The sequence below is a fragment of the Sinocyclocheilus anshuiensis genome, unplaced genomic scaffold (genome assembly GCF_001515605.1).
Source record: "Sinocyclocheilus anshuiensis isolate Anshui unplaced genomic scaffold, SAMN03320099.WGS_v1.1 scaffold877, whole genome shotgun sequence".
Classification (NCBI taxonomy): domain Eukaryota; kingdom Metazoa; phylum Chordata; class Actinopteri; order Cypriniformes; family Cyprinidae; genus Sinocyclocheilus; species Sinocyclocheilus anshuiensis.
In genome coordinates this window covers 979,839-993,192 of record NW_015557181.1, presented here as the reverse complement: position 1 = coordinate 993,192, position 13,354 = coordinate 979,839, and the positions used below count along the sequence as shown (strand labels likewise).

The 13,354-nt window shown below is 35.8% G+C and overlaps 1 protein-coding gene and 1 long non-coding RNA gene across 3 annotated transcripts; one reads left to right on the top strand and one right to left on the bottom strand.

Annotated features, from left to right (window-relative positions):
* Positions 1-2,411: 2,411 nt before the first annotated feature.
* Positions 2,412-12,907, bottom strand: LOC107678640 (caspase-3-like). 2 transcript variants are annotated; one of them, XM_016473988.1, is made up of 7 exons: positions 12,773-12,907; positions 11,798-11,864; positions 10,672-10,808; positions 5,036-5,164; positions 4,782-4,957; positions 3,172-3,286; positions 2,412-3,073 (listed from the first exon to the last, which is right to left on the bottom strand). In XM_016473988.1, the coding sequence occupies exons 2-7, from the start codon at positions 11,857-11,859 to the stop codon at positions 2,844-2,846; spliced, it is 849 nt and encodes a 282-aa protein (XP_016329474.1). In that variant the 5' UTR covers positions 11,860-11,864; positions 12,773-12,907; the 3' UTR covers positions 2,412-2,843. The 2 variants fall into 2 exon arrangements, with proteins under 2 accessions (XP_016329474.1, XP_016329473.1); XM_016473987.1 differs by lacking the exons at positions 2,412-3,073; positions 3,172-3,286; positions 4,782-4,957; positions 5,036-5,164 and adding exons at positions 7,037-8,055; positions 8,155-8,269; positions 10,192-10,367; positions 10,458-10,586.
* Positions 5,189-6,842, top strand: LOC107678641 (uncharacterized). The gene is made up of 3 exons (XR_001632955.1): positions 5,189-5,293; positions 6,177-6,222; positions 6,699-6,842. It is a non-coding gene; the product is annotated as an uncharacterized LOC107678641 (long non-coding RNA).
* Positions 12,908-13,354: the final 447 nt, after the last annotated feature.

The window sequence follows — 13,354 nt, the reverse complement described above, 5'->3', positions numbered from 1 at the left end:
CCAAGGTTTGGATAATTAATATTAATGACGTGGCGAGACGTTCGCGAGCTGATTAGCTAGCTAGCATACAGACAACTTCGTAGGTGGGCGTGTAAATATTAGTAAAAGTAGGAGGCAGTTAGGGTAGTAACGCCGTGAAGGGGAAGGCTTAGCTAATGAATATTAATTACGCAGCGAGACGCTCGCGCAATGATTGGCTGACAAGCAGAAATGTGGGTGGCAGTCAACGAATGACCCTTTCTGTTTTTTGAGTAGTATTAAGAATTTGTTTTCTTTTCCAAATGAAAGCCTAAAACAAATAACACAAATCCATTTGCATTATCACAAGAAAAAATATATGTAATATTGCTCGTGAAATATTGTGAAAAAATAAAATAATGTCTTGTTGATATTTTATTGTATATCATAATTATTTTTTTATTAGCATCACTTGTACCTTATTTTGTTATTCTTCCCTCTCACAGCTTTGATTATGTGTATAGTTTATTTCGCAATACTACATGTAAAACAATAAAATACCTTGAAATCCGCATTTACCGGACGCTCCAGAGACTTCAACCCGAGCAACGTCTCTGAACCTACTAAATATTCATAAGCTAAACCTTTGCCATAGTAGATTTTGCGCTGGTTTGCTCATTGGCTGCAGGCTGAAATGCGAAAGTCGATTTCATTTTCACTTCCTCGTTGTTTCGTTATTGCTTCTTAAAGGCAAAGCAGGCAGAAAAGAAACTTAAGCTGCAACATGCAAATATGTATCGCACTTTAGTGCTGGTTGTGTGTGATTAGAAAATTACCAAGTTTCTGAGACTTCATTTACGCTATATCACATATATTTATATGCAGATGTTGTGCATTGCTGTATGCATCTGACGTAAAATTGCATTAATCTATTGTATGTTTTTATTAAGTGCACTACTGATGTGCACATAATACTTCTGTCCATGACTGTAGCTGGAATGACATTTCCAGAAAGATACTGAGCTGTAGAGATGAGAGAAGCAATGCAAGTTGTTAAAAGCATTATAGCTGTGCAATCCTATCCTCACTGTGTCTTCCCACACACACACACACACACACACACACAGAGAGAGAGAGAGAGAGAGAGAGAGAGTCTCATATTTTATCTATGCTGCCAAGCCCTGCAACTCCCAGCGTATGATGCAACACACCGACTCTAACAACACAAACCCCATTTAAATAATACATTGGACTCAGATATTCTTTGCTAGAGTACCATAATTGCAAAACAACCTTAAAGCATTTCTAAAATCAATCTTATTTTCTTAAATCATCCATGTTTTTCCCCTGTACAGCAATATTTTTTAATTAAACAAACACGAAAAGGAAACAGCTTGACGGATGGTTGAGAAACAAGACTGAAACAGAAATAAGGTAAAGTTTCGGGGAGTTGTTCTGCTTTCTGTCGCATTTCTCAGGAAGGCACCTTGTTGTTTTTAAGCACTTGGCTGGGATCTAAGAACAGACCACCACCTAGTGGTTAATACTGGTGTGATCTCGTAATACAAGTATCTTATTTATTAATATTATAATATATTATTATAATTAACTAAAACTAAAAGTTAATTCCTTGAAAAGTTATTGAATAAATAAACGTTAACTGAAATAAAATATAATATAAAAAAGTACTTTTATTTCATCTAGTTGCCAATGCAGCATTTCTAATTTTCATTATTTTAGCGATGTAATAAAACAGACAAATCTAAAACAGAAAAAAAATTATAAAAACTATATAGACATAGTAAGAACTAAAAAATTCCAATAAAGCACAACTAAATTATTAATGAAAATAGAAAACATACAAATAAATACTAATTCAAAATATTAATAAAAACTATAATAGCATCTCAACGATCCTAAAGTAACTCTTTGAGGATTTAGACACTTATGAATAGTAGTTTTAGACACTTATGAAAATTGCTTTAAATAAAATGTTTTAAAAATAATTCCTTTAATAGTTTTTATTGCTTCACTTCTTTTAAATAAATCAAATCAATATTTGGTGTGAATAACCTTATGCTGATTTGGTGAGAAACATTTATTATTATCACTATGAATACTGTCGTTGCTTAATATTTTTGTGGAAATCATACATTTTCAGGATTCTTTGATAAAAAGTTCAAAAAGTTATTTTTTTGTAAACATTATGAATGTCTTTACTGTCACATTTGATCACTTTAACGCATCCTTGCTGAATAAGATGATTCATTTCTTTAAAAAAGTGTGCGCGCGTGTGTGTGTGTGTATATATATACATAGAGAAAGAGAGAGAGAGGGGGTAGTCCTGTATCTTTTTCTGCATTGTGTTCAACTTTAGAGTCTCAACACAAATTACACAAAGCACACAAGCTTAACAGTAAACTAAAATATTTATTTATCATAATACAGATTGTGCTAGTGTTTATGTTCAGAACTTCCTCTTGTCAAACAATCTTTCATAAATGTAATGCTGATGATAAACCTGAGAACTGTGAACCTCCACACTCACAGATGTCTGCACATGTACAAGACAAAGAAAGCAAGGCACAAATGATGAGTGACAGCCTAACTGTGCATAGAAAAATCATAAAAGTCCAGCAGTCTGTGTCAAATCCAGCACTGTAACATTTCACACACCAGGATTAAAAAGATACAGAAAATTTCAAAATACCCATGATCAGATAATAGTTTATTAAAATCCAGTGTTTCCCTTAAAATTGCCTTTATATCCCTTCCTGTTTTGGCTGCAGTCTGCAGTGCTTTAAACGGCTACATAATAATTATTAAAATAATGATTTAAAAGTGCTCTTATCCCATTGCAACATAATCAGTAAAATACACATGAATTATTTAAGGAAATAGAGTTCTTTGGTCAGCATAGACACAATACACGGTATCTGTTTCATGCCATCAAACCCTGGAAGATTGGAGCAGGATTTAAAGTCCAGCGCCACCTTGTGGTTGACACGTGTCATGATCTGCATGATCTCTAGTTGCTTGCTGTATTTTGACAGCGTCTCGCACAGTGAGGAGATGAACCAGGAACCATTAGCAACGTTCCTCCAAGAGTAATAACCTGAGAACAGACAGAAAAGAAGATAGTAAGGGCATTTGTATTTGCGCATTTTCTTATTTGGTTCTCAAGAAAGTTTCTTAGAACAGAAGATTAGTTACCTGGTGCAGTGGAGTAGACATACAAAAAATCTGCCTCAACAGGAATCCTCTGTGTTCCCTCTTCCCTTTCACCGTCACACTCAATGCCAGCATCCAGATCTGAGCCTCGGCAAGCCTGGAGACACACAGGACAAACACACTCAAGCATCTGTGTAAGAAGCTATTTATGTCATATAATTTGCATCTCTGCACGTTAGTGAACAAAGGTCTACTGGCTACTTAAAAAAAGGCAAGAGCTCTTTAATAGGTCTCTGTTTTAACAGGAAATACAAGAAGGAACTGTTCATTTTTAACGATTTTTGGTGTTTTTTTATTGTCTTTATAGAGATAGGATAGTATGTAGACAGGAAAGAGGGGGGGGCGGTTGGGATCGGGAAAGGTCCGCGAGCACGGGACCCCCAAAGTGCAACAACGCTGTATGTCAGCGCACTACACACAAGGCTATCGGCGCCAGCGAATTGTTTGTTTTTAAAAGAATAGTTCACACAAAAATGAATATTTCCTTGAAAATTGGCCATCCAAGATGTAGATAAGTTGCTCAGCAATGGATCCTCTGCAGTGAATGAGTGCCGTAAGAATCAGGGTTCAAATAGCTGATAAAAACATCACAATAATCCACATTACTTTTTGTGTTGATTACTTGTGGATTATTGTGATGTTTTTATCAGCTGTTTGGACTCATTCTGACGGCACCCATTCACTGCAGAGGATCCTTTGATGAGCAAGTGATGCTAAATTTATCCAAATCTGTTCTGATGAAGAAAAAAACTCATCTACATCTTGGATGGCCTGAGGGTAAGTACATTTTCAGTAAATTTTCATTTTTGGGTAAAGGGTAATTTTTGTTTTAATAATTATAAAATATCTAATAATTTTTAAAATATATCTTAATAGATAAGAAATAATATATTTAGTTTTTATTAATTGTATAACATCTTGGCAAGCAGAGTGATTTTGACTAAAACTAAAACCATAAAAATTATTCAAGTTATCTGAAAAAAAAAAAAAACATCAAGTGAAATCAAATTAAAAATTAATTAAGCTAGCTGCCAAGGCAACATTTCTCATTTTCAATTAGTTTAACGTAAAGTACGAAATGAACTAAAATTAAATAAATACAAATAAGTAATAAGCAATGAAAACAACTATAGAGATACAGCGGTGGCCAAAATTATTATAGAACACTAGTATTTTCACCAGATAAAAATTGGTTTTAAGTCAGTTATTTATAGACAGACTGGATGATGAAGAGACCAGACCTCTGTGTGGAGCACTGGCTGTTGTCAGACTCCTCGTGCAAACAAAAATCTCACTGGATTATTACAATTAATGGCAAAATGAATGTTTGGAAATGTAAACTGATATTTCCTACTGACACACTACAGCTAAAGATAGAAATAACTGACTTAAAACCATTTTTAGCTGGTGAAAATAGTAGTGTTCTAATAATTTTGGCCACCACTGTATATTAAAACAACAAACAAAAACTAATAAAAATGACAAAAGCACACAACAAAAGTACTAAAATTTAGGATGATAAAAGTACATAAATGGTACTAAAATAACAGCATTTTGAACAAGAAAATACTTTTTTTTATTATTCAGCTCACCTGAATGAAGAAAAGCTTGGGTTTCCCCACCAGAGATTTGCAGCGGTCTCCTCTGAAGAGCGCAATCAGTTCCTTCAGCTCAATACAGTCATCTGTGCCAAATATCCTTCCATCATCTCCATGACTCAGCAACACACACGCAAACATGGCTGATTTACTGTGATCTTCCTTAGACACTGAGGATGGAAGAGTATATGAGTTTATGACTGATCAATTCAATAACTGTAACCAATCACTATTCAGACTCCTTATACCTTTAGTTAACAAATCTTTCATCTGTGAGACAGTCTGATCATTGCTAATTTTGTATTTGAAGCCCAGCTTTGAGAAGGTCTGCATCGCATTCTTTGCATCCTCGTCTGTCCCATTACGAACTCCCATTCCTGTTCAAAATAAAAAAGGATTAATCCAACAAAAAATATGAGGACATTACTACTAAAGAACTTTCCGGATCATCAAAACTACTTGTATGTCATTTCTCTTTCAGAAGGAAAACACCTGACAACACAACTGTAAGTTATTTACCTTATTCACACTACTGATCACCTTATTGCATCAACTTAATTTGCTTTTTTAGTGTCAGAAATAAATGTGCTTTTAAAAAACGAATTATTTAGTTCTGAACGTGATTGAGTGTTTTAATGGCAAATGGATTTAGATAAAAATGTCAGATGTGACTGTAAATGCCACTAAAGAGAATCAATTGAGTATGTGTGTGTTGTTTTTGGAAATTTCTGGGAAGTAACTGGTAAAAATGAGGTTTGTCTCATTTAGGTGGGTTGTGATAGTCTAAAATTCACAAAACAAAGTTACCATAACTCTTCATAACAAGTCTTCTTTCATAATGTGCTGTCATGGGCTTGTCCCAGTAAAGATAGACTGATCTACTTTCTAGAATACTGCAATCTTCAAGCAATTGACACACATGAGAGGCCCAGCCTTCAGTTATCAAGCTGTTAGATCTTTGTAAATCCAGATATTTGTGATCATTATGGATGTTAAACATCTAGACTAAGAAAGAAGCAATCAAGTTATCTTTATATGAACTTGTTACACCTGTTGTTTTAAAAGGACAAGCTTTATGGGAAGTGTGTTTGAAAACACATATTGAATGTCTAAGTAATTTCCTAACGAATACGGTAGTCATCCTAAAGTATTGTGTAAGTCATTTTTTTATGAATAGTTGTAGTAAAATCAGGGAAAAGGGAAACACCACTTACAGTAACTTACATAGAAATGTACAAAATAAAAAAATCATAATTTCCTCATGTTATATTACTTGGAATTGCTAGAGAATGTGTTGATCTGAGATATAGTCTATAACATTTATTAAAATTGCTGGAAATGTGAAGCATTATAGATTACAGTAGATCTGTTTCTTTCGTTTCCCTTTAGTGACCATGTCGGACTCTGTGGATGCCAGACAAGTGAATGCCAAAGAGTATGTGTGATTTAAATGAAAATGGATCAATTACAGAAATGTTATTACAAGCAACAGGCACACGAAAGGAATAGTTCACCCAAAACTAAAACTTTGCTGAAAAATAGATGAGTTTGTTTCTTCATCTGAACAGATTTGGAATTGCTCACTAATGGTTTCTCTGCAGTGAATCCATTGTTGAGCAAGTAATGTAATGCTACATTTCTTTAAATCTGTTCTGATGAAGAAACTCATGTACGTCTTAGATGGCCTGAGGGTGAAATACATTTTCAGCTAATTTTCATTTGTGCGTGAATAATCAAAATTAGTCAAAAATAGAGCGACCCATGGTTGTTTAAGGGAAAATCATCACATTGTGAAGTAAATGAAAGTAACAGCTAACTAACCACTTTTTAATTACCACTTCCTGAAGTGTCTGTGAATCATTTCCACATTAATTATGAATGCATCATAAAAGTCTCTTTGTTTGCATGCAGGGGTTCGTATCTCACAGATGCTGGAGTCGATCAGACAGATGCCAAACCATATTCAGATGTTTTTCAATACAATATGAACTATCCCAGTTTGGGACAATGTGTCATCATCAACAACAAGAATTTCCTTAAAAAAACAGGTAAGAGCTGGGACTAACACTGATGAGTTGAACTAGTTAGAACCAGTTAAACTCTGCGGACCCGGATACTGTGTGTGTGTGTGTATATGTGTGTGTGTGTATATATGTGTGTGTGTGTATATGTGTGTATATATGTATATGTGTATGTATATATTTATCAGTCTGGCGAGTAAACAAAAAAATTTACTAGCCAATGGCGATTCAATTGCCAAGGTGTTCGTAGAGGGCTGTTATAATAAAGTAAATTTCAACCATTTCAAAGTTCGGAAAAGTAGTGATTGGAGGATTTAAAGGCTGAATATCAACTATTCAGCCAGGGTGATAGAGATTAAAGAACTGTTAAGAAACGTATAACACTGATCAACAGAGGAGTGAACAATGTCCTTAGCTGGTTTAAGAAGTTTATTAACAGTCCTAGGGCCAGATTTACTAAACAGGGCAAATTAACGTTAGAGCACAATTCCATAAAAGCGAAAAATAACTCAATACGCAAAAATAACGGTGTCCATGTCTTTTCAGCGCTGGCACAAGCTGTTAGTAAATCTGGCCCTTAAACAGAGACTTAACAGAGTTAGTGGTGGGAAGTACATATGCTTGATATTACAAAATGTAATGCTACGTTCAGACAAAGATCGGGAAAACATAACATTAATTTCATAGGTAACAAACCTATAGTCACTTATACTCATGTCAATGCTTTCCACAGATCGAATACCAGCTCCAGCAGAACAAACCACAATCAATGTGTGACCCAGCTTAAAGATCATAAAAGAAATATATGTGACAAATCCAGCACTGTAAACATACCACACACCAGTATGAAAAAATACAGATAATGTCATATATTAATGATTAATTATACATTTTCTTTATATCCCTACTCGTTTTGACTGCAGTCTTCAGTGCTTTAAATGGCTACATAGTATTGCTTTTTTATATGATTTAAAAGTATTTGTATCCCAATGCAACATAATGAGTAAAATACACGAATTATTTAGGGAAATGGAGTTCTTTGGTCAGCATATACACAATACATGGTATCTGTTTTATGCCATCAAACCGTGAAAATATGGAGGAGGATTTAAAGTCCAGCGCCACCTTGTGGTTGACACGTGTCATGATCTGCATGATCTCCAGTCGCCTGCCGTATTTTGACAGCATCTCGCACAATGAGATGATGAACCAGGAACCATTATCAACGTTCCTCCAGGAAAAATAACCTGAGGACAGACAGCAAACAAGATGATTAAAGCAAGTTAATCAGCATATTTTCTATAATTTGGTTCTCAAGAAAGTTGTTAGAACAGAAGATTAGTTACCTGGTGCAGTGGAGTAGACATACAAAAAATCTGCCTCAACAGGAATTTTCTGTGTTTCCTCTTCACTTTCATAGTCGGACTCAATGCCAGCATCCAGACCTGAGCCTCGGCAAGCCTGCATGTAGACACACAGGGCAAGCACACTCAAGCATTTGTTTAAGAGCAACTAAAACTATTAATTTAAACACGTACAATCAAAATTGGCCTTGAAAACATTCATTATGGTTTTGGTGCCTAGAAGCTATAGGCTGTATGATGTATAAATTGCATCTCTGCTTATTATCTCTGCTGAAAACTCATCTTTTTCGAAGCTACTTGACTTCATCATCATCATTATAAAAAAAAAAAAAAAAAAAAAATTCTCTCTCTTTATTTATTCCTTCTCTTTCTAGCTTGTACTTATTTGAACAATGTCTAGAAACTTGGTATTACAAGCACTTCCTGTATCTGTTTGCCTCTTTAAGAAGAATCGCTTTATGTATCCCCAAATTGTAAGTCGCTTTGGATAAAAGCGTCTGCAAAATGACTAAATTTAAATGTAAATGTATTAGTAAACAAAAGGCTCTACTTCAAAATTAACCACTAAAAACGAAACGGTATAAAATAAACAGTATGTGAGTGTGTGAATGTTTTTTTTTTTTTCTCAGTAGCCCTGGATCTTGTTTTTCTGAAATTCAGTAGCCCTGGATGGTGCATTTTCTGAAATTGTTCAAAAACAAAGTATAATCAAATAACCTTGCAAGCTGCTCTTGCCCTGAGACTGGCAAGAGAGCTTCCAAATCCTCAATACTCATCTTGCTGAAGCTGTCTGCTGCTTTTGACACAGTTAACCACCAGATCCTCCTGTCCACCATCATGAATATGGGCATCTCAGGAACTGCACTCCAGTGGTTCAAGTCTTACCACTCAGGTAGGTCTTTCAGGGTGTCTTGGAGGGGTGAGGTTTCTAAGTCACAACTTCTTGCTACTGGGGTTCCTCAGGGCTCAGTGTTTAGACCACTTCTCTTCTCCATCTACATGTCATCATTAGGATCTGTCATTCAGAAACATGGCTTTTCCTATCACTTCTATGCTGATGACACTCAACTCTACTTCTCATTCCAACCAGATGATCCGAAGCAGACATTTCTGGCTGGATGAAGGATTATCACCTTCAACTCAACCTTGCTAAGACAGAACTGATCGTGGTCTCAGTCAACCCAGCACTTCATCACAACTTCTCTATACAGCTAGGTTTGTCAACCATAACTCCTTCCAGGACAGCCAGGAACCTTGGAGTTGTGATTGATGATCAGTTAAGCTTCAGACCATATTGCTACAACAGCACAGTGCTGCAGATTTGCCTTATACAACATTAGGAAGATCAGACCCTTCCTATCAGAGCAGGCCACACAAATCCTTGTCCAAGCTCTTGTTCTCTCCAGATTGGACTATTGCAATGCTCTATTAGTGGGGCTTCCAGCATGCATCATACCTCTGCAGCTGATCCACAAGGTAGCAGCTTCAACGAGCTGAACAAAGCCCACATCACACCTCTCTTCATCAGACTGCACTGGTTGCCAATAGCTGCTCGCATCAAATTCAAGGTACTGATGTTTGCCTATAAGACAACCACTGGCTCTGCACCAATATTCCTAAACTCACTAGCTCAGACTTATGCGCCCTCCAGAAGCTTGCATTCTGCATCGCCTTGTGGTGCCATCCCAAAGAAGCACAAAATCACTCACAGACGTTTTCCTGGACTGTTCCCAGCTGGTGGAATGGCCTGCCTATCTCAATTCGATCAATTCGATGAGTCTTTAGCAATTAAATAAAAAACGTCTAAAGATACATCTTTTTCGTCAGCACCTGACCAATTAATACCAACACTATATTCTATTCTATTTGTTTTAATATTAATTTCATATTAATATTAATCCTTGCTATGTGTACTGTGCTAGACTAACTGATACTACTGATATGATAATAGTATATCAATGGTACTAAAAGAACAGCTTTTTGAACACGAAAATACTTTTTTATTATCAATCAGCTCACCTGAATGAAGAAAAGCTTGGGTTTCCCCACCAGAGATTTGCAGCGGTCTCCTCTGAAGAGCGCAAACAGTTCCTTCAGCTCAATACAGTCATCTGTGCCAAATATCCTTCCATCATCTCCATGACTCAGCAACACACACGCAAACATGGCTGATTTACTGTGATCTTCCTTAGACACTGAGGATGGAAGAGTATATGAGTTTATGACTGATCAATTCAATAACTGTAACCAATCACTATTCAGGCTCGGTCAGCATCTCGCCATACCTTCAGTTAACAAATCTCTCATCTGTGAGACAGTCTGATCTCTGCAAATTTTGATTTTGAAGCCCAGATTTGAGAAAGTGTCTTTCACATTCTCTTCATCTTTTTCTGTCCCATTACGAACTTTCAATCCTGTTAAAAAAAAAAAAAAAAGGCTTAGTCCAACAAGAACAAACCTCTAAACTAACTTGTTTAACTCGTCAGTGTTAGTTCTTACCTGTATTTCTCTGGAAATTCTTGTTGTTGATGATGACACATTGTCCCAGACTAGCATAGTTCATATTGTATTGAAAAACATCTGAATATGGTTTGGCATCCGTCTGATCGACTCCAGCATCTTTGAGATACGAACCCCTGTGCAAACAAAGAGATTTTTATGATACATTCATAATTAATGTGGAAATGATCTTCAGGAAGTGGTCATTTAGGGGGTGGTTAGTTAAGGCAAGTTTCTGTGTGAGTTTGTTATGATTGGAAAAACGTAAAAAATCTGGTAATGAGTGATCCTCAGCTGTTTAGTGTATGGTTAGTTTTTCCTCTGTGACAAAGTCAGTAAGTGTATGATGCCCAGTGTTTTAAAAGTGTGTTCAGAGAAATCAACCTTACTTGTAGCTGTCTCTTATATATCTTAAACAGCATAGTAAGAATACTGACAATTTCCTCACCAACAAATACTCTTGTGAATGGGTGCTGTCAGAATGAGAGTCCAGAATAACTGATAAAAACATCACAATAATCCACATGTAATCCATACGACTCAAGTCCATCAACTAACATCTTGTGAAGCAAAAAGCTGTGCGTATGTATGATACAATCCATCAGTTTTTTTATTTTTTACTTTGCTTCTAGCTAAAATATGAGTCCATAATGGATCCGCAACCTATAAAGTCCATCCCATGTTGTCCTCTCACATCAAAATCCACCCACACATTTGTTTAAATTTGGACTGTTTTGTAAATGTTGCATGAACTGCGCATATTTCTCTCCTGATTCAGACAAAATTACTTTTCATTAGAGAAAGCACTATTATGGATGAAGTAAACAATGGTTTCATGGATTAGTTTCGTACAAAAACGCTGCTTTTCACCTCACAAGTTATTATTTGATGGACTGGAGTTGTGTGGATTACTTGTGGATTATTGTGATTTGTGATTGTTTTTAACAGCTGTTTTGACTCTCATTCTGACGGCACCCATTCACTGCAGAGGATCCATTGCTGAACAAGTGATGTAATGCCAAATTACTCCAAATTTCTCCAAACAAACTCTATATCTTGGATGACATGAGGGTGAGTAAATTTTCATTTTTGGGTGAAATAATACATTTTCATCAAAATCACATACTGTTTGGCATTCACTTGTCTGCCGTCCACAGTGTCTTCACCCCTGGGTCCTCTGTCTGACATGGTCACTAAAGGGAAACACAGACACACACACACACACACACAAAAGATCTTATCATAAATAATTATTCTTCTGATACATAATGACTCACAGTTGCTTAGGAATTTGTGTTATGCATTTACCCAGAAGTACAGTATACTGTATACTGTATGGTATATATATATATATAGCAGGGGTGGCGAGCTTCAACCCTAATCAAACACACCTGAACAAGCTAATCAAGGCCTGAAGGGTTACTAGGAAGCTACAGGCAGGTGAGTTTTTATTAGGGTTGGAGCTGAGCTCTCCAGGACCGGAGTTCGCCACCCCTGGTATGTAGTTACATTTTCCCCAAAGCTCTTCTCTTTAAAACAACAGGTGTAACAAGTTCCTCTAAAGAGCCAAAAGATAACTTATTAACTTATTTGACGTTTAAAAGCCATAATGATCATATACATATTGATTTTACAAACATCTAAGAGCTTGTTTACTGAAGGCCTCTTACTTTTGGTCTATTGCAGAATATATACAGTATATAAAAAAAGCAGGTCAGTTTCACTTTACTGGGGCAAGCTCATGACAGCACATTATGAAAGAAAAGAATTATGAGTTTTGTTACTCGTCTTTACTTTTATATTACAAATTTTAGTCTATCTCAGCCAGCAGGAAAAAAAACAAGACAAAACCTAATTTTATCCTGTTACTTCACAGATATTTCCACAATAACACACATGTTCCTTATTGATTCTCTTCAGTGGCATTTACACACATTTACATTTAACACATTGTTATCTAAATCCATTTGTCATTAAAAACATGTAAACACATTCAGAACTAAATGATTTAATAAAAGCACATGTCTTTCTGATCAGTAAAAAAGCAAAGGTAAAGATGCAATTAAGGTAATCAGTAATGTGAATAAAGTAAGTAACTTACAACTGTGGTGTCGTCAGATGTTTCTTTCTGGAAGAGAAATGAAACAAGTAGTTCTGATGAACTGGGAGGTTGTTTAAATACTCGTGGAACGAGGGGCACATTCAAGCTCAAACCCGTGCACAACGTTTTGCTACGGTTTCCGGGTTGAACGTCATGTTTCCTGGAAACAGTGTGCAACGGGGTTTGAGATACGTTTTCTCTTGTTTGGTGGGTGTGTCAAAAATGTCAGCCCAATCAGCAGCAACATGTATATAAACCACACGGTATTAAAGAAACAGCTGGCACAATGTAATTAACATCTAAATAAATCCACAAGAGCAAGTATATTGTTTGCACATGTTTATTTACATTAAAGGCAAAATAACTAAGAGAACAAGTATAGATCTGGAACGTCTTTAAGTCTGTCTAAATATCAATTAGTAATTGCAATGTCTTCTGGTCCATCCTTTCCTTAGGAAGGTGTGCTAGACACTGATTAATGTAACATAACAATACTATACTTATATATTTTGCTATTGTATGGTGGAGTGACACTTTCATAAACTTTTCTATACCCCTCTGATTATATAATGGTAAATATTA